The sequence below is a fragment of the Artibeus jamaicensis genome, unplaced genomic scaffold (assembly GCF_021234435.1).
Source record: "Artibeus jamaicensis isolate MK-2021 breed Jamaican fruit bat unplaced genomic scaffold, CSHL_Jam_final scaffold_847, whole genome shotgun sequence".
In the NCBI taxonomy this organism is placed as follows: Eukaryota; Metazoa; Chordata; class Mammalia; order Chiroptera; family Phyllostomidae; genus Artibeus; species Artibeus jamaicensis.
The window spans coordinates 2,776,019-2,797,891 of record NW_026522057.1 but is presented as its reverse complement, the minus strand read 5'-3'; the positions used below and the strand labels follow the sequence as shown (position 1 = coordinate 2,797,891).

Here is a 21,873-nt window from a genome sequence, read left to right as displayed (position 1 = left end):
CCTATTCTGCTGCTAACGTGAAGATGAGCATCTGCGGAAGAGCTGACACCAACCACCCCATGATTTTGAGCCAACCAGATGAAAGCACCAAAGACCAGCACTTCTCCAACTTTAAAATGCATCCACATCATCTGGGCACTTCGGTAAAATGCAGGTTCTGTTTTGGTCCATCTGGGGTAGGGCCAAAGAGTCTGCATTTCTGACAAGCTCCTAGGTAACGCTTTCGCGGCTGGTCTACCGACCACACTTTGAGTAGCCAAGAATGAGCCGTGGAGCTGCCCAGGACGGAAGGGGCATGGCAAGCTCTGGGGAGAACCTACTGAAGTGGAACCAGCCACCGTTCCGTCTTGGTTGTGAGGCAGATGGCCATGCCTGGCAGACTGCACTTTGCAGGAGCATCGCATGGTCGTTGAGCATTTGGGTTCCCGAGCTTCACCTCCGAGGAGGTGTGTGAACTGGGGCAAATCTTTAACTTCTCTGCATCTCGGTTTCCTCATCTCTCTAACCAGAGTAATAGACTATTGTGAGGATTAGCTGAGTCGATAGACACAAAGCACTTGAAACGTGGTTGCATAGCAAAGTAAGTGCTCGGTAACTGTTACTATTCTCGTCCGCTTCTGCAGCAGCCAAAGTAGACACGCATGGCGGCTTAGTCTCCTACTGGTACACAGTCAAAACTGTAACTCCCATCTCCCTCCCACCCACAGGCCCGCATCCTCTCTTTCAAATTCCTCCTACCATCCTGCCCTGGTGCTCCTCCCCTGGCCCCTGGCCCCAGTGTGGTCTGGATGGGCCCCAGAGGGGCAGGGACAGGGACAGGACGTGGGGCTGTATCTGACAGGAACCTGAGGGGCTGGCCTGGGAGGGGATTGGGGCCCAGCTTCCTGAAGGGAGGCTGGGCAAAGGCAGGCACACAGTGCCGGAGAAGATGCCCTCCTGGGCTCTCTTGGTGGTCACCTCCTGCCTCCTCCCGGCCCCCCAAAACCTGGCACAAGTCACCAGCCAAGGTGAGGTGTGTGGAGGGTGGAGATCACCTATAGGCAGAAAGAGGGAGCCCCGGGAGGGTGCAAGTCAGCAGGCTCCCACTTGTCCCCCACTCTTTCCCATAAACATGCCTGGAAGGACCCAGAGCCCAACTCACTGGCTGTTCCTCAGATGCCTCCTTGCTGGCCTCAGACTCAAAGCCCCTGAACTGTTTTTCTCGAACATTTGAGGACCTCACTTGCTTCTGGGATGAAGAAGAGGCAGCGCCCAGTGGGACATACCAGCTGCTGTATGCCTACCCAGGGTACGTGCAGGGCTGCGCCCATGCCCCGGTGTCTGTCCTGTCCTTACCTCAGCAGAGCCTCGCTCCCTGCCCCTGACTCTGTAAGAGAATTTCTTCAAGTACATGTCCTAAGTAGCCACTTATTGAAGCGATGTGCTTTGACCAGGCCTAGCTCGAGCCCCTGCAGAACCCCTCACCTCACCCATCCCAAGCACCGGGAACAAAAAAGCAGCAATGGAAATAGAAGTAGGGGTTGGGCCCCGCCTGGGTGCTGATGGTGGCCAGGTAGGCAGGATGGACTTTCCCTGCGCCCACAGGGAGGAGCCCAGGGCCTGCCCCCTGAGTTCCCAGAGTGTGCCCCCCTTTGGAACTCGACACGTGTGCCAGTTTCCAGCCCAGGATGAAGTTCGTCTCTTCTTCCCACTGCACCTCTGGGTGAAGAATGTGTTTCTGAACCAGAATCTGACCCAGCGGGTGCTCTTTGTGGATAGCGTGGGTAAGAGCCACCCCCCTGTCACCCTGGCCCCTCCATCTGCTGCCCCCAGGCCAGAGCGCGGAGTCAGCCTGGTCGGGGCTCTTTCAGGACAACGTGATGTCCTCATTACTAGCCACCCCCAGAGACACCTCAGGATGCGCTTACCAATCTTCCTAGCTGTGGCATGTAGCGCTAGACTTCATTTCACACCAGAGACTCCCTGGTCCTCCCGTCATCAACCTAGGCACTCACACACTTGTGTGACAGTTGTGGGACACTCGCTACGGGCCCAGGCCCTGCGCTAGGTGACAAGGATACAGAGATCCATGCTCTTGATGAAAACAGATCCTTGCTCCTGAGTCTAACTGTCCAGGAATGAGGTCACTGTTCTCGTGAGAAAAGGAAAACAGGATAAGGGGCCTCTCTGTCCTGCCCTGCTCTCCCAGAGAGCCAATCCGGCCTCACACGCTCCTCCCTACAATCCACAATGTGCCCCATCTTGCCCTCAGGCCTACCAGCTCCCCCCAATATCACCAAGATCGTGAGCGGGAGGCAACCAGGGGAACTTCAGATCAGCTGGAAGGCCCCAGCTCCCGACATCAGCGATTTCCTGAGGCACGAACTCCGCTACGGCCCCAAGCACCCCAAGAACTCCACGGGCCCCACAGTCACGCAGTTGCTGTCCACAGAAACCTGCTGCCCAGCGCTGCGGGGGCCGAACCCAGCCCCGGCTCTGGACCGGCCTGTGTGTGTGCAGCCCCTGATGCCCCAACAGTACGGACCAGAGCAGACCTCCCCAGTCAGAGAAGTATCCTGGCCTTCTTCAACTCCACTTTCTATCTCCTACGCCTCATTTTGCCCCAAGAAAGGACAGGCTATATTTTAGGAATTCCAGACTGCTTTGGTCCTTGGGGAGTTAGTACAAACTCTGATTAGTCCTCAAGAACTGTGTCTGTTTAGAGATTTCCCACTTTGGGTCATTCGCACCTTACAAAATTGAGAGCTTTGGGCCTCCAAATTGATGGGAATTTCCCTAAAAACCCCTGAACACACCCAAAACCCAATGACCTGATCCCCAACCTGTGTGCATCTTTGTCCAGTAAGGAACTGAGCATCTCTCTACAGACAGGCTGTGGGGCTTCAAATATAAGAGATGGAGGCTGTGTTGGCCAAGAGGCAGACCTAGATCTGAGGCTGTGATTCTTCTCTCGAGGCTCCACCTCTGACAGTGATGAGTGGAAGCTGCCTTATCTCAGGGCTCCAGCCTGGGAAGTCCTACTGGCTCCAGCTGCGCAGCCAACCCGATGGAGTCTCCCTCCATGGCTCCTGGGGACCCTGGTCTCTCCCTGCAACCGTGGACCTACCTGGAGATGCAGGTGAGACAGTAAAGGAATGGGTAGATGAAGGGGAAATAAAAAAATCTCTAGGGAGGCCTAGGCCAGACATGGAAGCTATGATAACCAGGGTCTTTCCCGATGACCTCAAACCTGCCGCTGAACAAAGTGAACTGTGTTCAGGGAGAAAAACAAAGAACGGGAGTAAAGGTTCCATGTTAGGTGGGTAAAGATGATCTGGATACCCTATAGGGTAGGAGCATGTGGGCCCTGATGGGACTTCCTTTTCTGATTCAGTGGAAATTGGACTGCAATGCTTTACCCTGGACTTGAAGAATGTCACCTGTCGGTGGCAGCAACAGGACCATGCTAGCTCCCAAGGCTTCTTCTATCACAGCAGGCCGTGGTGCTGTCCCAGAGACAGGTAAGAGACGAACTGCTGATTGAGCAAGATGTCGTGGGAGCGAGGCCCAATCCTGAGGGAAGAAGGGAGAGCTTGCTCTTGGGCCTCTTCACTCCCCTCCTGGTCCCCAAACCAAGTGACCTCCATGCTCTCCTCCACCAATAGGTGTTTTATCTTCTCAACCTCTCTCTATTACCACTGGGAATGCCTTGGTTTATTCCAGCGTTAATCGTGTCCCCTGGACCACTGCCACGGCCTACATGCTCATTCACCTCCGGCTGATCCCCCATGCTGCTGACAGAGGTCTTTGTTAAACCCAGACTTTGTCAGCTTTCCACCATCTATCAAATTGCATCAAAACTTTGCTTGGTCTCCAAGAATTTCCACCAAACACCTCACCAGTTTGTCACCTCCACCATATCCAATCTATAACCAAGCTTTGTTGATCTTACCTGTTAAATATTTCTAGAAGCTGTCCATTTTTTTTTTTTTACCGCTGCCATTATCTAGTACATCATCATCTCTCATTTGGGGGACTGAGAATACTTATCAACTGATCACCTCCTGAATCCTCTAAATTATTCTCCATGCAGGAGCTGAAGTGATCTTTTAAGAGTGAGAAAATGAACATAACACTGCCTGCTTCAAAATCTTGGATAGCTTCCCTTTGATCTTAGGATAAAGAACCCTACTGTGTGGCCTAATAAAGTTCTAAAAGACCCAGCCCTCCCCTCGGCCCTCAGCCTCAGGTTGACTGCGCTGCCTTTCGCTCTCTGTGCCCCAGTACCAGTCTTCTCTGGTTCCCTCTTATCTGCCATATTCCCTCCTGCCTCTGGGTCTGGGTGCAGGCTGTTTACCCAGCTCTCTTATCTATGTTCGATTTCTACTTATCCTTCAGATCTACACTCAATGTCGCCTCCCCAGCGAACCCTCCCCCGAGGGAGAAATTCACATCAATCCAGGCAAGAGATAACAGTGGTTGCATCTAACCCCTGTTCCCTCTGACCTTCCAATAGCACTACTATGCAACCTTGCTGTGCCGCATACAAGGGCTTAATCATAGTTACAACTGTACATTTTCATTTATGTGGCTCTTTGATGATAACATTTTCTCTCAGAATTCCAGTTGGGAAAGGCTGATCCTGACTATACAGGATCCACGAAGGCAAAGCCAATGCCTGATCTCTGCTCACCGACGTATTCTCCCCTGTTACAGTGCCTGGGATGTTGTGGGTGCTCAGTGAACAATAATGAAGCGAAACATTATTCACAGTTTCAATCTATTCTTCCAGTTTTTCTATGCACTTATATATGTCTATACGTGACAGTTAATTTTCAGTATAAACTGCATGCATGTGTGTGTGGTTTGCTAAACTACTTTTTTACTTACAAATATGTCTTGAAGATGATTACAAAGAATGCCACTGGTTCTTTTTACTAACTGCATAGATTTCCATAGTACCGAGGTACCTTGAATGACTGAAGTGTGGCAAAGCTGGAGTTATCATTTCCTCTATCGAAACCTGCTCCTCCTCTTATTTCCTCCATCCTACCATCCATGCAACTTTTCAGGCCTGAACCTTGGAAATCACCTTGGACTTCTGCCACTTCTACACCCTCAAGGTCCAATCAGAAAGCCTGTCATTTCTACCTCTTTGGTATCCCTTGAGTCCATCTATTTCCCTCCACCCCCATCACCATCACCCTATTTTCAGACCCTCTGCACTTGGCAGGTGCAAAACCGTAACAGTGTCCTAATGGATCTCTCTCCTAGTTCACCCTCACAAATCCTTGCCTAGAAACTGCGATCTTCCTAAAGTACAAAGCCGATTATGACAATTCCCTGTTTAAAATCCTAAATGTCTTCATAATTACTACAAGATTAAGTTCAAGCTCCTTAGAAAGGCCACAGGGCCATCCAGGACCCTGGTCTGCCCTCCCACATTTATCACTCCCCATCAGGCCCTCTGTGCTAAAAGCAGTCTGCACCACCATGTAGAATTTCCCCCAAAGCACCATATCTCTTATCTGGGCCCAAGCATGTGCTTTGGATGCCCGTCTGTGCCCTTAGCATCCTATTTATAGTCTAAGACCCAGTTTAAGTACAGCCTCATCCAGGAAGTATTCTCTGACCCTCCCATTCTGGGTAAGATCATCCTCCCTGATACTCCCGAACCAGCCTGTGCTCCACAGAAAAATACCTTCTGTTTGTTTTTCCACCTTTCCTACTGACGTGAGGCCTTTAAGGTTCTCCTTCTATGTATTCACAGGGCCTAGCCCACTGCCAGGGGCATAGTGTCAATTACTTGATGAATAAATGAGTAAGCATATTAAATACATAAAATGATGAATAATTTTAATAATAACTAGACATTTGGGGGTTGGAAAGAGACACACTTCATTTGTTTAATAAACCATTGTCAAAGGTGACTGTGCCAAGCACTGGGGATGAAGAGACAAAGAAAACAGAAAAGGTTCCAGCATCGTTGGGGTTTACATTTTCATGGGGAATGGAGCGGGCGACTAACAAGAAATAAAGAAACAAGACTATACAATAGAAACTAAGTGGGAGAATGCGGTGGGAGGGTGGGGTTGCCCATTTAGAGTGAGTGGTCAGAGAAGGACTCACCAAGGAGGTGACAGATGAGCTAAAACCTCAGTAGCAGGAAGGAAAGTGACATGAAAATCTAGAATCAGAGCAGTCCAGGTCACAGGAAAGTGCAAGACAGTGTGTCTGGCACAACTGTAGCACAGAAAGAAGGCCCGCGTGGATGAATGGTGGCAAACTGGTGTGAGAAATGTAAGGCATGAAAGCGAGGGGGTCGGAAGGAGCTAAATCATAAAGTCCCGAAGGCCCAGGTATGGATTTTATTCCGAGTGGGATGGGTAGCCATTAATGGATTTTAATCAGAAGAGTGACATAATACAATTTACATTTTAAAAGGATATGTTTCTTCGTGAAGTTATAAAGAGAGAAGAGTTGAAGCAGGATCACCAGTTAGAAATTCACATTAATCCAGGCAAGAGATAACGGTGGTTGCATCTAACGGGGCAGCGGTCAAGGTCAAAATAAATGAACAGCTTTGTGATATATTCTGGATGTTATCGGCTCAATATTTTGGAAACAAATTCTGGTAGCTGTGGAGAGAACACATGGAAGGGAATGGCAAAAACGGAAGCAGAAAAGCCAGTTAGGAGACTGTTGTAATAACCTAATGGTAAAATAACAGAGATGACAGAGAGGGCTGCTGTATAAGAACAGATTTAAAACACAAGGAGTTTTCCTGTAGAAAGATGAAGGCCCTTTAACCTTTGAAACAATTGTGAAGTAGGTATTATTAACCCATTTTACAATGGAGGAAACTGGGACAGAGCTAAACCAAGTAATTTGCCCAGAGTTGTACACCAGCAAGCGAAGACCTGAACTCAGCAGCCTGTGCTATCTCCTTGTGCCATCTAGCTCCTTTCTGAGGAGGAAGAGGCTGGACACCAAAGCAAACTGTAGAAAGCAAAACATGTCAAGAAGACAGAAAGCCCTGAAGGGCCATCCAAGAGAGAAATCAGGTTAATGACCATGCAGGGCACAGCTCCTGTGGGATGGGGAATATCAGGATTAGTGTCTGCGGCAGGCCTGATTCAGTGATTCCGTGGGGCTGATTCTTAGGGACCCCATCTGGGAGAAGTGTGAAGAGGAAGGGAAAAATCCAGGATTACAGCCCTCCCAGTTCTCCCGCTGCCACTTCAGGTCACAAAATGACAGCGTTATTCACATCCTTGTGGAGGTGACCACAGCCCAGGGTGCTTTACACAGCTACCTAGGCTCTCCTTTCTGGATCCATCAGGCTGGTAAGAACTTGCTTCCCTGCTCCTGTCACACAGTACCCCCGCCCCCACTGCACCTGACCCTTTGTCCAGAGTCAACAACTCTGACACTTCCGACCCGTGGGCCCGGTGGCATGACGTCTCATGCACAGAGGGCTTATGCCAGTCCCTGATGACATCCCTGTAGTGCTCATCCCCACTCCAAACTTGCACTGGAGGGAGGTCTCCAGCGGGCAGCTGGCTTTGGAATGGCAACACCCATCATCCTGGGCGGCCCAAGAGATCTGCTATCAGCTCCGATACACAGGAGAAGGCCACCAGGACTGGAAGGTAAGTTCAAAGAACACATGCCCACAGACCTCGCCACACTGGGAATCCCTGAGTTTCACTGTGCCTGTTGTCAGGGGTGAGGGTGTCCGTGTATCCATGCCTAGATTTGTGGATCTGTGTTTATCTGATTCAACTGGTACCTTAATCACCCTTTGGCAATTGATACTGCTGACTACTCTCATTTAAAAGTTTCTCTTCCCTTTGCCACTGGGATATCAGTCTGTCTTGATTCTCATACTGCCTCTCTGACCATCCCTTTCACTCTCCTTTCCTGGCTCTTCCTTTTCCATCCTTTGTTAATATGCTGTGCTTCCTACAGACCCATCCTAGACTCTTTTCTCCCCTAGATAAATACATACTCTTTCCCTAGGTGAGTGCCTCAACTCCACGGTTTTAACAACCATACATTAACCATCCCAAACTGACCACATGGAAAGGAACTTCTACACCACGGGCAAATTACTGAAACTTTGAAGTCCCAGTTTCCTCATTGGTGAAATGAGAATAAAGCTCTCTACCTCCCAGACTTAAAGTAGAGATGAATTATATAAATATCTAGCATACTGCCTGACAGATAGAAGGCACACGTACACACTCGTTAATCTTAGCTTCTTTCTCTACTTTTATTCCCATTTACCACACAGAATATATACAACTTCTTACCAACCAGATCCACCTAAAACCTCCAGGAGCATTTCAGACTCATACAGTAGTTCCCCCCTTATCTGTGGGAGGTACATTCCAAGAGCCCCAGTGGAGGCCTGAAACCACGGGTAGTAGCAAAGCCTTCATGTACTATGTTTTTTCCTGTGTACACACACACACACACACACACACACACTTTATGGCTTCTCTTCGGCATATTCAAATTATCAGCATCACTATTTTTGCCTTTTGGGGCTATAATTAACTAAGAGTTACTTGAACACCATTGCCATACCTTAACAATTGATCTGTTAACTGAGACAGCTACATAGGGACCATCAGGTAGGACAAAGGGGTAATTCATGTCCTGGGTGGGATGGAGTGGGGCAGCACGAGCTCACGACATGCTACTCAGATGCCGAGCAATTTAAAACTTACAGGTTGTTTACTTCCATAATTTTCCATTTAATAATTTGAGAACACAGTTGACAGTGGGTAACTGAAACAGTGGAAAGAGAGACTGTGGATAAAGAGGGACTACTATGCATCCAAAACTTAGCTCATCTACAGTAAAGTTCACAAATCATGAGTATGCCGTTGACTAATTTGTACATGTGTATACACCTATGTAACCATTACCCAGATCGCAATATGTTATTTCTAGCACCCCAGAAATTCCTCATGCCCCTATCGTCAGTCACACACATCCCTTCCAAGGCAACCACTATTCTGGCATTACCACTGATAAGTCTGACTGTTGTTGAACTTAATAAAATGGACCCATACAGTATTTCTTCCTCAAACCTATTTCTCTTCTGGACCCTGTCTCTGACGATGGCACCACCACTTACCCAAGCCTGGAATCCTCCTTGACTCTTCTTCCTTTTGCCTTGTCTCTTCCCCCTATTCATCAGGTTGAGTTTATTTTACTAACAGCCCTCAAATCCCTCCTACCACTGCCTTGGCTTCATCTTTGACCGTCCAGCCTGCCTATCCATGCTCTCAGCTCACCCAACTGCTTTGTGGCCTCCAACCCAGGAACTCAGGCTGCACTAAATGCTGCTTTGTGCTCCTGGTGCCTTGCTTATATCATTATTATAGCACCAATTATTTGTATTGAGTAATTATTTATTTGTGTGTATCTTTCTTATTAGACATGTGAGAGACCCTGCTTCAGCATATTACAAGCAGCTCATAAGTGCTCGCTAAATGATTAAGTTAATAAAGTTTCCCTGCTATACACACAATGCTTGCATCTTCTGTTTAGAATCTGTCCTTGTACTTCCAGCACCTAGTGCAATTCTGGCATCCTCTGCTGAGTGCATATGATTTGCAAAAGGGCCCTGAATATGTGTGTCTGGGGTTTCCATGGCTTCTGGCAGGATGCGCATGTGTCCCGGCCAGTGTGTGTGCACCGGCATCTCTGTAAGGGTATACTGCAGGTATTTGTGTCAGGATGAGTAATTCTCCGTGCAGATGAGGTCGGTGTGTCAGGCTGAATTTCTCAGGTTGGGCAGGCCTCAGGCAGGGCGAGGCTGCAGGCAGTGGGAGGTGTTCTGTCTCTGTTGGGTGAGACAGAACACCCAAGTTCTAACTTCCAAGTTTCCGCTCGGATGTGTGATTTTTGTCAGTGAGGTTATTTGAGGGGATGCGCTGAGATTCGGTCCAACAGATGCTGATCTCTCGGGGACCCGATGCCCTCTCATTTGCACCTACAGCCTGACCACCTGCTCGCTTCTCCTCTGCACAGGTGCTGGAGCCACCTCTAGGAGCCCAGGGAGAGATTTTGGAGCTGCGCCCGCGCTCCCGCTACCGTTTACAGCTGCGCGCCAGGCTCCACGGCCCCACCTACCAAGGTCCCTGGAGCTCCTGGTCCGACCCAGTGAGGGTAGAGACCGCCTCTGAGACAGGTGAGGGCTCAATCTGGGCAAAGGCGCTCTGCGGCTGCGCACCTGGAAGCGCGCCGGCGCAGCGAGAGCAGGGCTCCAACAGCACTGGTCTGCGGCTGCGCAGACGTTTGCGGAGCCGGGTCAACAACCGGCGGGCTCAGGGCGGGGATGGCTGAGCCGGGGGGTGGGGCTCCGGCCCGAGGTAGCCGAAGTCTGTTTTCCTCCCATAGCCTGGATCTCCTTGGTGACCGCTATGCTGCTGGTACTAGGCCTCAGCGCTCTCCTGGGCCTGCTGTTGCTGAGGTGGCAGTTTCCTGCACACTACAGGTACTGTCCTGGTCAGGCAGGAGACAGGGTCGTGGCCCGAGAGGGGCCACGGCCTCTAAATAAGCATTCCAAGTTGACACCCGCTTTCCGAACAACTTCAAGTCCACACCTGTGGCTTCTGCAGCTTCCTGCATGTCTTTCCTGGTGGGTGGCACCGCTTCCTCAAACTCTAACATACCCACTGCACTGAACACCTCAAACGGCCCAACCTCCTGGCTCCTCATCTCAGTAACAAAGCGAATGTCCACCTGTCACTCGAGCCAAAACACTTAGGCGCCTCCCTCCTCCTTATCCAGTCTGATCTGGTCTGGTCATTCCACCTCCTAAACCTCGCTCAAACAATGGCCCCTTTTCTCTGGCCCTACGGACACTACTCACTGAAACAGAGCCTCTTCTCTCTCCGATTTGCCTCGCGCAACCACCAGAAAAATCTCTCTGAAATGCACACATGAATATCACGCACCTCCTTCAATCTTCTCATTAGCTCCCCAGGATAGAGTTCGAATTTTAGAATGACAAGCAAAGCCCCACAAAATCTGGCCCGTGCCAGCGTTTCCACCCTCTTCCACCCTGTGCATCAGCCTTGCCAAACTGCTGGTGGTTTTTTCCACAAGCCAAGTGGTTTTACTTCTCAGGCCCTTTGCACGTAATGTCGCCTCTGTCAGGAATACCCTCCCCGGATGACTAATACCCACTTACCTTTAAGCAACTTTCTTCACCAACTCCTGGGAAACCTTTCCTAACCCTCCCCCACTGGCTACTCTCTTTGTATCCCTGTACAGACTTCTATCACAGTACCAGCAGCGTTTTACTACATTTGTTTCTTTACATGTCTTCCCTGTACCTTAGTTGGTCATCTTTAAAACCTCAGCACAATGTCTGCCAAATAGCATGCCCTTAAATAGCATGCCCTTATTAATGAATGACTTATTTATGTGGGAAAACTAAGATTAAGGAGAAATGTCACTGGAAATTATGAAGGGAAGAGATAGAATGCATACCACCTCAGCCTTTTAATTGGTAACATCTCTTGATTCTTGAAGAAGACTCAGCTCAGAAGGAATTCCTCCAGGCAGCCTCTTTTGATGGTCCTACACTGTCATCTCTCTTTGAACGTGCCTGTCTCTGACCTTTTAATCTGCTTGTGTATATAAGCAGACTGGAATGTATCCTCTATGCAGGTAGCCAGATCCAACAAAAAAGTTAGGGGAGAAGAAGGAATTGATGCTGCTGAACCAGAAATACTCAGTTCCTCCCTGCCCCTCCGCCCCCTCATTTACCAGATAACTCACTCTTCTTCCCCTGGAGAGATATGAGTGAGGTCACAGAAGAAGCCTACAATGTTGTTCAGCGGAAGTCCCTCTATGTGGAAATATGAGCCTAAAGAATTGGAGGTTCCCCCAGCATACCTTGGCTTAGTCCATACTCTTCCCTGATGACTCACTTTCCCATGTAACTTAACAATAGGCCCCACTGGCTCTCTTCATTCTTTCATTGAGCTAAGTTCTTGAGCACCTATAATGGGCCACACACTGTTCTACACCCTGGAGATACAGGACAGAGTGAATAGACAAACTTTCGGCTCTCATGGAACTACATTCTAGTGGGGAGAGACAGACAAAAAACAAATATATATTAGAACAACAAATAAACAATAAGTCAAGTGTTATAAAGAAAAATAAAGCAGAGCAGGAGATAGTGTGATGGGGAAGGGAGGTGGTGCTATTCTAGACAGGGCAGTCAGGGAAGACCTCTCTGTCAGGATGGTACTTGAGCAGAGACCTAAATGAAGCGAGGGCATAACCTGAGTGTTCCAGACGGAGAGAAAAGAAAGGGCAAAGGCTCTGATGCAGACTGTCTGAGGATACTCTGTACTGCTCCTTTTTTTGACCCTCCCCTCCACTAACTTCTCTCCCCCACCTGAGGTTCAGTTTGCACTTAAGCTCTTACGTTATTACCTTGACTACACGATTACCCTTCCAGGCTCTACTCAGCCACCTCAATGCCCTCCTCACTGCCCACCTCACTGTTCTCCTCCTCCCTCCCAACGCACTCTCTTGACTCAATCTCCTTCTCTTCCTTCTCCCCAAGGAGCCTGAGGCATGCCCTGTGGCCTTCACTCCCGGACCTGCACCGGGTCCTGGGCCAGTACCTTAGGGATGCTGCAGCCCTGAGTCCGGTGAGAGCACTCCCCTCCCTACTACCCGCCACTAGTCCTCCCTGGAGCTCGATCCTTGCCCACACAACACGTCTCTTCCAAGGCCATTACCCACCAGCATTTCCTCCCCCTGGGTCCCACCCACAGCCAGATCTTCCTTCCTATGCAGTCTGGGTCTTCCCCCCACGGGACCTGCTAATCCAGACCCCTTTCCCTCCCGTCTCTCCCAGCCCAAGGCTGCAGTCTCAGATGCCTGCGAGGAAGTGGAACCCAGCCTCCTTGAAATTCTACCTAAGTCTTCAGAGAAGACTCCCTTGCCCCTGTGTTCTTCCCAGGCCCAGGTGGACTACCGTGGATTGCAGCCCTCTTGCCCGGGGACCATGCCCCTGTCTGTGTGCCCACCCATGGCTGAGTCAGGGTCCTACTGCACCACTCACATTGCTAACCATTCCTACTTACCACTGACCTGTTGGCAGGCCCCTCACTCCCAGTACCCTGGACAGATCCAAACCCTCTAGACCTTTCTTCCCACCCTCTCAACCCACCTCGCCCACCCCGACACCATATACATCTCAGACCTCACTTCCAATCCCCTTGTTGAGCCTCAGAGCTGGGCTTCACAACACTGATCTGGCAGCACTGACCCAGGACCCTCTTTCCTCGGGCGAGGCTCATTTGTTTGACTACATTCTAACTTCCACCTTCTTTCTCTCTCATCTTTAATGCCATACTCCCTGAAAAGAAGTCTTCACTTCCCCACTTCTCATTTGTTCTTTGGACTCCTTTAATTAGTTCTCCTACCACTTTGCTAATGAAACTGCTGAGGCAAAGTTCACTTCAACCTTTCTAATTGCAAGATCCAATAGACTCTTGTTAACCCTTCATTTATTTGATCTCTCTGTGGCGTTTGTTATGGTGACTACTTGTTTCTCCTTTAAATTTTCTCCTGCCTTGGTTTCCGTAGCATCACGGTCTCTCCTGGCTTTGCCCCTCCAGTGGTTAAGAGCGTAAACTCTGTAATCAGCACAAAGTTCCATTTCTGTCATCCCGCTTACTAGCTTCAGGTAAATAAAATTTTTGAGCTATAATTTCTCATCTATACAACAGGGGTAACAGAACCCTATAGAGAGTTGTGAAGAGGGTTAAGTGAGGTAATCTAGGTAAACCAGAGCACCTAGGACACGGTGTTTAGTATATCCGAATGGTCATACTTATTCTTTACTGTTCTCTTATCCTGGTGTCTTTTCCACTCCTTAATTATTGCAGTCCCTCAAGAGTCCACTCTTAACAGTCCCCAATCCTATCCCTCCTCATTGCTTTTACTCTGTGCTGTCCATTCCACAGTTCTAGTCTCCAGCCCAGGCTTCTGCAACAGCACCTGTGGTGCTTTATGTAAATAACAGTTTACCTGTCTGTCTCCCACTATTAGATTGTGAGCTCACTGAGGGCGAGGGCTTTGACTGACTTGTTTCCCCCCCACCCCACCAGCACCTAAAGTAGCACTTAGTGAGTGCCAGTAAGCCTTCAATAAATGTTTTCTAAATGAATGAAATCATTCTGGACACCACTACCTTAATCCTATGCCAACTTCCCTCATCCTCTAAGCCATTTACTTATACTCAGCAGTAAATGTACTTAGGCTATTCTGACTGCGCATTCCCCAGACCCTTTTAAATTCTCAAATATGTTTTTGTTTGGGGGTGTTTTTTTTTTCTGGCTCCCAACATACCCACTGTATCAGTCAGGGTCTTGGCAGAAATAAATGGCACACCAAACTGGGTATACTGATGAGAGTTTAATAAAGGGAATGTTTATAAAAATGAGGCAAGACTTAAGAAAACCATCAAGGAATACCACAGTGCCCCAGGGCTAACAACAGCTGGGAGCTGGTTCCATCCCTCGGCATCAAAGGATAAGGGGAGAGAGTGCCTATTAGATCTGGGGAGAGTGGCTGTGAGAGAGGGCCACCTGGCAGCAGCTGTGGCCTTAGATAGAGAGATACTGTCAGCCTGTGGGGACATGGCAGGGAGGGAGCCAGGGGAATAAATAGCTCAAGTTCACTCTTCTCCCATCCTCTGATCTCTGTCTTGGCTTGCTAGGGCTGGTGTAACAAAGTACCACAAACCGGGTGGCTCAAACAACACAAACGTATTGTCTCAAAGTCCTGGAGGCTAGGAATCCAAGGTGTCAGCAGGGTTGTTCCTTCTGAGTGCCGTGAGAATCTGTTCCGTGCCTCTCTCCTAGCTCCTGGTGGTTTCCTGGCAATCACTGGTGGACCTTGGCTTGGTAGAAACATCACCCTTATCTCTGCCTTCATCTTCCCATGGCATGCTCCCTGTGTGTGTCTGTGCCTAAATTTCCCCATTTTACAAGGAAACCAGACATACTGGGTTAGGGCCCACCCAAATTACCTCATCCTCACTAATTACATCTGCAATGTCCCTGTTTCCAAATAAGGTCCCACTCTGAAGTACTGGGGCTTAGGAATTCAACATGAATTTGGGGGGTAGGTCACAATTCAGTCCATAATATCCTCCCATTGGTGGAACTCAAACAGAAACCAGAGCCCAAGGGAATCCATTGATATGGGCTATGAATTGGCCTCGTGGGCACAGGGCAGGGGGAGAAGGATGAAGAGTGGGTCTGGATGGGCTGAATGGATGACATCCAGTATACTTATTTTCCATCATTCCTTCCCCTAGACATGTTCAAGGCTCCAACTTTACTTCTAGGGATTGAGCCCAAATTGCTGAACCTCTCACCTTTACCCCCACTCGGCCATCATGTCCTGATCACTTTTAATTCCTAAATTCTATATCCTCTTCTCTATCTCCACTGATCTATACAGCCTTCTGGTTAATATCTCTCCTCTGGCCTCTCTTAGTATCTCTCCACTCTCAACCTGTATGTTGCCTCCAGATTGATCTTTCTATTAATCTCACTCCTCACTTCTAAATCGTTGGTGTTTCAGAACCTGATTTCTTTCTATGCCATGATTTGTTTCTATTCCACGATTTCTTCCAATGTGAGGATTAAAAGTGTTAACACAACGCCAAGCACATAGTGACTGCTCAGTGTTTACTGATATCTCACTCTTTCATTATTTTCCCAACTGAGTTTTGCCACCCCCTGAATATCACCTGTATTTTATCCTTCTATGCCCTTTGCTTCCCTAGATTAAAGTCCTTCAGGTGGGAGTTCCCCCATCTAACCAGCTGCTCAGCCTCTAACTATCCATCTCAAACACCTTGTTCTCCTTCCCTCTGCCCAAGAGGAAGTGATCTTTCTTTCCTAGACTGGTAAAGCTCCCTGTTTCTATCCCATTTCTTCCTGGTTCCCTTGTTCTGTCCTCTTTCACCTCCCCTGACTTTTGCCTCCACCTTCAAATAGACATAGGCCTCTTGATGCTAGTATTCCCTCAAGCTCTCATGTGCTGCCCCTTGGTCACTGTCAGATTTCTCGTACAAGTAGCCTGTGCTTACTGCCTCCACATTCTCCCTACCCTTCTTTCTACGAACCTTCCAAATGGAACCCTAGCATCCACTCTCCTGATTGTACTCTCTCCAAGGTCACTGATGATTGCTTGATTTCTCAATAGCCAAATCTAACATCACTCTACTTAACTATTTTGCATCATATCAGAATTCCTCCCACTTCAAGGTCCATGTCAATATAATCTGGCTTCTTTAATTCCTTTATTTTAAAATATATGAATTCCCTGCTGTTGTATGCTTATATACTCTATCCTCCTTTTTCTCTGCACTTAACCTTACTCCAGAAGCTAAAAACTGCTAGCCATGTCCTGCCCTCAGATGCGTTTGGTTCAGCCCATGCCTACACAGAAACTTGCACTAATTCCACAATGCCTAGCAGATCAAGTCCAAACTCCTTAGCTTAACATTTAAGGCTGGGACTAGCCTGACTCTAGACTATATTTTCTAAGTAAATGGCACTCCCCATTTACAAACCCGGGGCATCCAACTCCTTGTTTTCTGAGGTAAATGAAAACAGAGAACATAAATGCTTCAAAATCAAAGATAATAACGTGAAATTTGGCCTAAGAGATCCAGATTTTTCTCTGAGTCATCAGAGTTCACTCCACTACTATTATTGGCTGTTTGCCTTTGGACAAGTTTCTAACCTTTTTCTGAGCCAGTTTCTTTCTCTAGAAAAGGGAATAATAGAGTACCTGCCTTATGGTGCTAAGGATTAAACTCAATTATGTATGTAAACTGTTTATACACAGTAGTTAGCAGGTGACCAATAAATGGTACCCATCATCATTATTATTTTTATTGCTGCTTCATACAGTTCATTCAAGTCATTTTTAGAGCACTGGGGTTGAATGGGTTTCAGACCTGGATTCCCACCAATTCGTGTGATCTTGGGCAAATCTCTTTTCTGGGCCTCCAATTCTTTACCTGTAAAATATGGGTATGTTGCCAAGAGGCGGAGGGTGCACCCCCCGCAGATCAAACTAGTGGATCTCTAAAGTTCCTGACACCTCGGAACCCCAAAAGGGTGAGCCGCACTGTCTCCCTCAGGGCAGTCCAGACTTATCTTCCAGATTGGTAGGTCTGTATCCCGATCCTTTTTCTTGAATATAAGGAATTCACCCCTATTTCAGACTCATTTTCCTTGCTTGTAAAACAACAAACAGAACAATTTTTTTAAACAAACACATGTACTACTTTCTTTCCTAGCAGTGTTCCTACAGGCACCAAACAAACAGAAGATGCACCCTAACTAGTTCTGGCTTCCTAAATTTCTCAAGTATTTCCCCCGTCCTACCCTTGTCCGGCGGCCGAGAGGCCGCCCGCTGCCTTTCCCTTCTCTAAAGGGCTCAAATGCTTTAGGTCGCTCCATGGAGTTCTGCACTTCGGTTGCATAAATAGAATACAATCCAATTGCAGTTTAAATGTGAAGGGCGGGTGAGAGGAATCTGAAGAATGAATGGAAGCGAACCGGGAAGGCGGAGACAGCGCAAGCCCCGCCTCCAGACGCTCCCGGCTCCTCCCATCTGGCTTTCAGACAAGTTCCCAGGGACCTACCTTTAGTTTGTCTCTCACCCTTCAAATCACACTCCACGGCGGGACTCTCGTGAGATCTGACTTGCCCCGGAAGGCCCGCCCCCAGTGCCATAGAGGCCAATGGGAGAAGGTGACGGTTGCGACGGTTGGGTTTTGAAGGAGCCAATGAGTGCTCGGAGCGGAGACTTTAAGAAGCGTAGTCCCACACTTCTGAAGTCGGTCCGGTACCTTAATCGTCTCCGACCTGACGGTGAGAGGCGGCTTAGCCCAGCTAAAGTGGGGCTGCGGCCGTGGTGATCTTGGCCGTGTGGCCGGCCTTCCCAGACTACGGTCGCCTGTCTTTCTCCAGGGCTCGCCCGCACCCACTCCAAGGACCCCTCCCCCTCCAGACGCTTCGCCGCAATGGCGCAGTTCGTGTTCGATAGTGACCTGCACTCGCTGCTGCAGCTCGACACACCCATCCCCAATGCACCCCCTGCGCGCTGGCAGCGCAAAGCTAAGGAAACCGCGGGGCCGGCCCCCTCACCCATGCGGGCCGCCAATCGATCCCATAGTGCCGGCAGGACCCCCGGCCGAACTCCTGGTGAGTGGGGTGCGGTGGGACGCGCGGAGGGAAAAAAGAGTAACCTACGTTTCCCTTTTCGGAAACCTGGTGAGACTGTTTGGCTTCCCTTTTCCCGCCCTAGGCAAATCCAGCTCCAAAGTTCAGACCACTCCCAGCAAACCTGGTGGTGACCGCTATATCCCCCATCGCAGTGCTTCCCAGATGGAGGTTGCCAGCTTCCTCCTGAGCAAGGAGAACCAGGCGGAAAACAGCCAGACGCCCACCAAGAAGGTATGTGTCTTAGAGGACCTATCTGTGTACTTTGCATTATGGCATCCTGTCTCACCACCACCGTATGTGTCAGGAACATCAGAAAGCCTGGGCTTTGAACCTGAACGGTTTTGATGTGGAGGAAGCCAAGATCCTTCGGCTCAGTGGAAAACCGCAAAAAGTTCCAGAGGGTAAGACCTGAAATCCATGGTTTTTAGAGGGAGCTTTCAGCCCATCCCCCGGGGCTGAGGGGAGATGCCTGTCTACTTTTCACACCTAAGACTGAGGGGAGGGAAGTGCTTGTCTGGCCTTCCAGGCTAGGGGCAGCGGAGGTGTCAGTTCTCCCAGTGTCTAGACTTACTCCATTGCCACAGGTTACCAGAATAGACTGAAAGTACTGTATAGCCAGAAGGCCACGCCTGGCTCCAGCAGGAAGACCTGCCGGTACATTCCTTCCCTACCAGACCGGATCTTGGATGCCCCTGAAATCCGTAACGACTATTGTAAGTGCAGCCTGTTCCTTGCCGGGTGAGTGCAAAAAGGGGCTCTGGGGACCAGACAGACAAGGAAGCTTATGTTCTCCCCTTCACTCCTCTGGCAGACCTGAACCTGGTGGACTGGAGCTCTGGGAATGTGCTGGCTGTGGCGTTGGACAACAGTGTATATTTGTGGAGTGCCAGCTCAGGTGACATCCTGCAGCTGCTACAGATGGAGCAGTCTGGGGACTATGTGTCTTCTGTGTCCTGGATCAAAGAGGGCAACTACCTGGCTGTGGGCACCAGCAATGCTGAGGTGCAGGTGAGGCTAGGCCCTGTGCTGCAGCCCTTTCGTTCCCCAGACCCTGGGAGCTTTTGCCTAGCGAGAGAATGTTAACGCTAAGACCCAATCTCTGATCATAGTGGTTTTCTCTCTAGCTGTGGGATGTGCAACAGCAAAAGCGGCTTCGGAACATGACCAGTCATTCCGCCCGAGTGGGCTCCCTAAGTTGGAATAGCTATATCCTGTCCAGGTCAGTGGGTTTTGCTAGTCAGTTGCAAAAACAGGCAATGATTTTTGCTCTGTCTTCCCAGACTACACTTCTGAAGTGAAGCAGCTCTGGTGGCATTTGGCACTGCCACAGAATCTGATTCCCTTCTTCTTTCCTACAGTGGCTCACGCTCTGGCCACATCCACCACCATGATGTTCGGGTAGCAGAACACCATGTGGCCACACTGAGTGGCCACAGCCAGGAAGTGTGTGGGCTGCGCTGGGCCCCAGATGGACGACATTTGGCCAGTGGTGGCAACGATAACTTGGTCAATGTGTGGCCTAGTGCTCCTGGAGAGGGGGGCTGGGTTCCCCTGCAGACATTTACACAGCATCAAGGGGCTGTCAAGGTGAGAATGGGGTCAAGCTCAGACCTCCACAGACCCTTACCCAGGACCTGGGGAATATTTCAGGGAGATGGGATGCTGGGATTGGATTGGGTTAATCTGGCACCCTTATAGTTCCCTGTCTAGTAAACTGCTGACCCCACCTTTATCCCATCTAGGCTGTAGCTTGGTGTCCCTGGCAGTCCAGTATTTTGGCAACTGGAGGGGGCACCAGTGATCGACACATTCGCATCTGGAACGTCTGCTCTGGAGCTTGTCTGAATGCTGTGGATGCCCACTCCCAGGTAGTCTTTTACCTACTCTAGCCTCTCCCAGATAAGTTCTTCCTCTTTACAGTCTTCCTGGGCAACCGTCTCCCCTCCGATGGCTTCTCCAAGTCTATACCCTGATGATTTCCAAACTCCTGAGTCACCTCTCACTCAGGAGCTCCAGACCTGCATTTTTAATACCCTGGTTCATCTCCCATTCCACGTTCTATAGGTGACACCGCCCTAATATGTCCCAAATTAAATTTGTTACTTCCCTTTGCTTCCCTAAAATGTATTCCACCTCCTCCTTTTATATTCTTTTTGGACAGAAACTACTCAGAAATTTGAAAAACCTTCTAAAATCTTTTATCCTCCTCACCTAGTCACCAATATTCCAGTTTCCCCTCAGAATATTATGTATGTGTATTCCCTTCCCTCAGTCGCATCCTTCTTGCCAGCAGAGGTCCAGTGCACTGGTCCCTCAGCCTTCTCAGCCCCTCCAGTCTTCCTCTGTACTGCCGGCTGGGTGGTACACTACTGTCCTCCTTAAACCCTGCAGTGGCTCCCCCTCACCTACAGCACATAACCCAAATCCGTTAGAATCTGAGGCCCTTGCCTGGTGAGTCTCCCTGCAGCAACTGCAGCTTCTTCCTTTCCCCTGTTGCTCCCCCACCACCTTTATTATAAGCCAGAGTTCAGATCCTGGCTCTGTCACCTACTGACCTAACTTGCATGAGATCTTAGGCAACTTACTGAACTCTCTTCTGCTTGATTCCTCATCTGTAAGATGGATAATGATTATAACTCTCAAAAGGCTTTTACTAGCAATTGACAGCAGATGGCAGGGTGCCTAACACTGGAATGGACTTAGTTCTGATTCAAGTAGCGTTGACTCTGTGTCATGCCTACACCACTCCCCTCTCCACAGGTGTGCTCCATCCTCTGGTCTTCTCACTACAAAGAACTCATCTCGGGCCATGGCTTTGCCCAGAACCAGCTGGTCATTTGGAAGTACCCAACCATGGCCAAGGTGGCTGAGCTCAAAGGTAGGTGCTGAACAACAAGCCAGACACAAAAGACTACATATTGTATGCTCATATATATGAAATGTTCAGAAGAGGCAGTGCAGAAAAATAAAACCAATTAATGGTTGCCAGGGGCTGGAGGAAAAGGGTAATGAGTGACTTTCTTTATGGAGTGATGAAAATGTTCTGGAATTATAGTTGTGATAATTGCACAACTTGGTGACTATACTGAAAACCAATGAATTATACACTGTAAAAGAATAAGTTTTATGGTATGTAAATGATTAATAATGTCAACAAAGCTGTTATTTAAAAAGTAGGTTGCCCTCAGAATTGGAGAGCTGTAGTATGGCTACATTCATGTGCAGCTCTCACTTTTTCCCTCTTCGTGCTCAGGTCACACAGCCCGGGTCCTAAGTCTGACCATGAGTCCCGATGGAGCCACAGTGGCATCAGCAGCAGCAGATGAGACCCTACGGCTGTGGCGCTGCTTTGAGTTGGACCCTGCACGTCGGCGGGAGCGGGAGAAGGCTGGTGCAGCCAAAAGCAGCCTCATCCATCAAGGCATCCGCTGAGGACCAACTCATCACTTTAGTTCTTTGTTGTTGTTTTTTTAAATTTTTCTAATAAAGTCATGTATCCCTCTCTTCACCTTGCATGACCACCGCCCCACTGGCTTCCCCTCTCCTATGTTTGAGTGCTACAAACGTCCATCCTGTGGGAGCCTTGACC

General features: G+C 49.1%; 2 protein-coding genes across 3 annotated transcripts; both read left to right on the top strand.

The window, feature by feature from the left end:
* Nucleotides 1–927: 927 nt before the first annotated feature.
* On the top strand, nt 928–14,376 carry MPL (MPL proto-oncogene, thrombopoietin receptor). 2 transcript variants are annotated; one of them, XM_037149489.2, is made up of 12 exons: nt 928–1,007; nt 1,123–1,288; nt 1,585–1,763; nt 2,252–2,550; nt 2,956–3,118; nt 3,374–3,500; nt 7,144–7,325; nt 7,489–7,631; nt 10,027–10,186; nt 10,396–10,492; nt 12,584–12,671; nt 12,881–14,376. In XM_037149489.2, the coding sequence occupies exons 1-12, from the start codon at nt 929–931 to the stop codon at nt 13,166–13,168; spliced, it is 1,971 nt and encodes a 656-aa protein (XP_037005384.2). In that variant the 5' UTR covers nt 928; the 3' UTR covers nt 13,169–14,376. The 2 variants fall into 2 exon arrangements, with proteins under 2 accessions (XP_037005384.2, XP_037005385.2); XM_037149490.2 differs by having other exon boundaries at nt 929–1,007; nt 1,156–1,288.
* Nucleotides 14,377–17,823: 3,447 nt separating this feature from the next.
* CDC20 (cell division cycle 20) lies at nt 17,824–21,792 on the top strand. The gene is made up of 11 exons (XM_037149618.2): nt 17,824–17,930; nt 18,030–18,263; nt 18,367–18,515; nt 18,589–18,685; nt 18,869–18,997; nt 19,096–19,292; nt 19,409–19,503; nt 19,643–19,871; nt 20,027–20,152; nt 21,045–21,162; nt 21,538–21,792. Exons 1-11 carry the CDS (start codon nt 17,846–17,848, stop codon nt 21,714–21,716), a joined length of 1,638 nt encoding a protein of 545 aa, XP_037005513.2. The 5' UTR covers nt 17,824–17,845; the 3' UTR covers nt 21,717–21,792.
* Nucleotides 21,793–21,873: the final 81 nt, after the last annotated feature.

What these genes read in the sequence shown, in the direction of transcription:
- CDC20 (XM_037149618.2), top strand. Translation starts at nt 17,846, where the DNA reads ATGAGTGCTCGGAGCGGAGACTTTAAGAAGCGTAGTCCCACACTTCTG. An exon ending in CCAGCAATGCTGAGGTGCAG is followed by an intron (nt 19,293 to 19,408) that starts GTGAGGCTAGGC and finishes TTTTCTCTCTAG; the next exon opens with CTGTGGGATGTGCAACAGCA. An exon ending in CAAGGTGGCTGAGCTCAAAG is followed by an intron (nt 21,163 to 21,537) that starts GTAGGTGCTGAA and finishes CTTCGTGCTCAG; the next exon opens with GTCACACAGCCCGGGTCCTA.
- MPL (XM_037149489.2), top strand. Translation starts at nt 929, where the DNA reads ATGCCCTCCTGGGCTCTCTTGGTGGTCACCTCCTGCCTCCTCCCGGCC. An exon ending in CTGCTGTATGCCTACCCAGG is followed by an intron (nt 1,289 to 1,584) that starts GTACGTGCAGGG and finishes CTGCGCCCACAG; the next exon opens with GGAGGAGCCCAGGGCCTGCC. An exon ending in AGACCTCCCCAGTCAGAGAA is followed by an intron (nt 2,551 to 2,955) that starts GTATCCTGGCCT and finishes TCTTCTCTCGAG; the next exon opens with GCTCCACCTCTGACAGTGAT.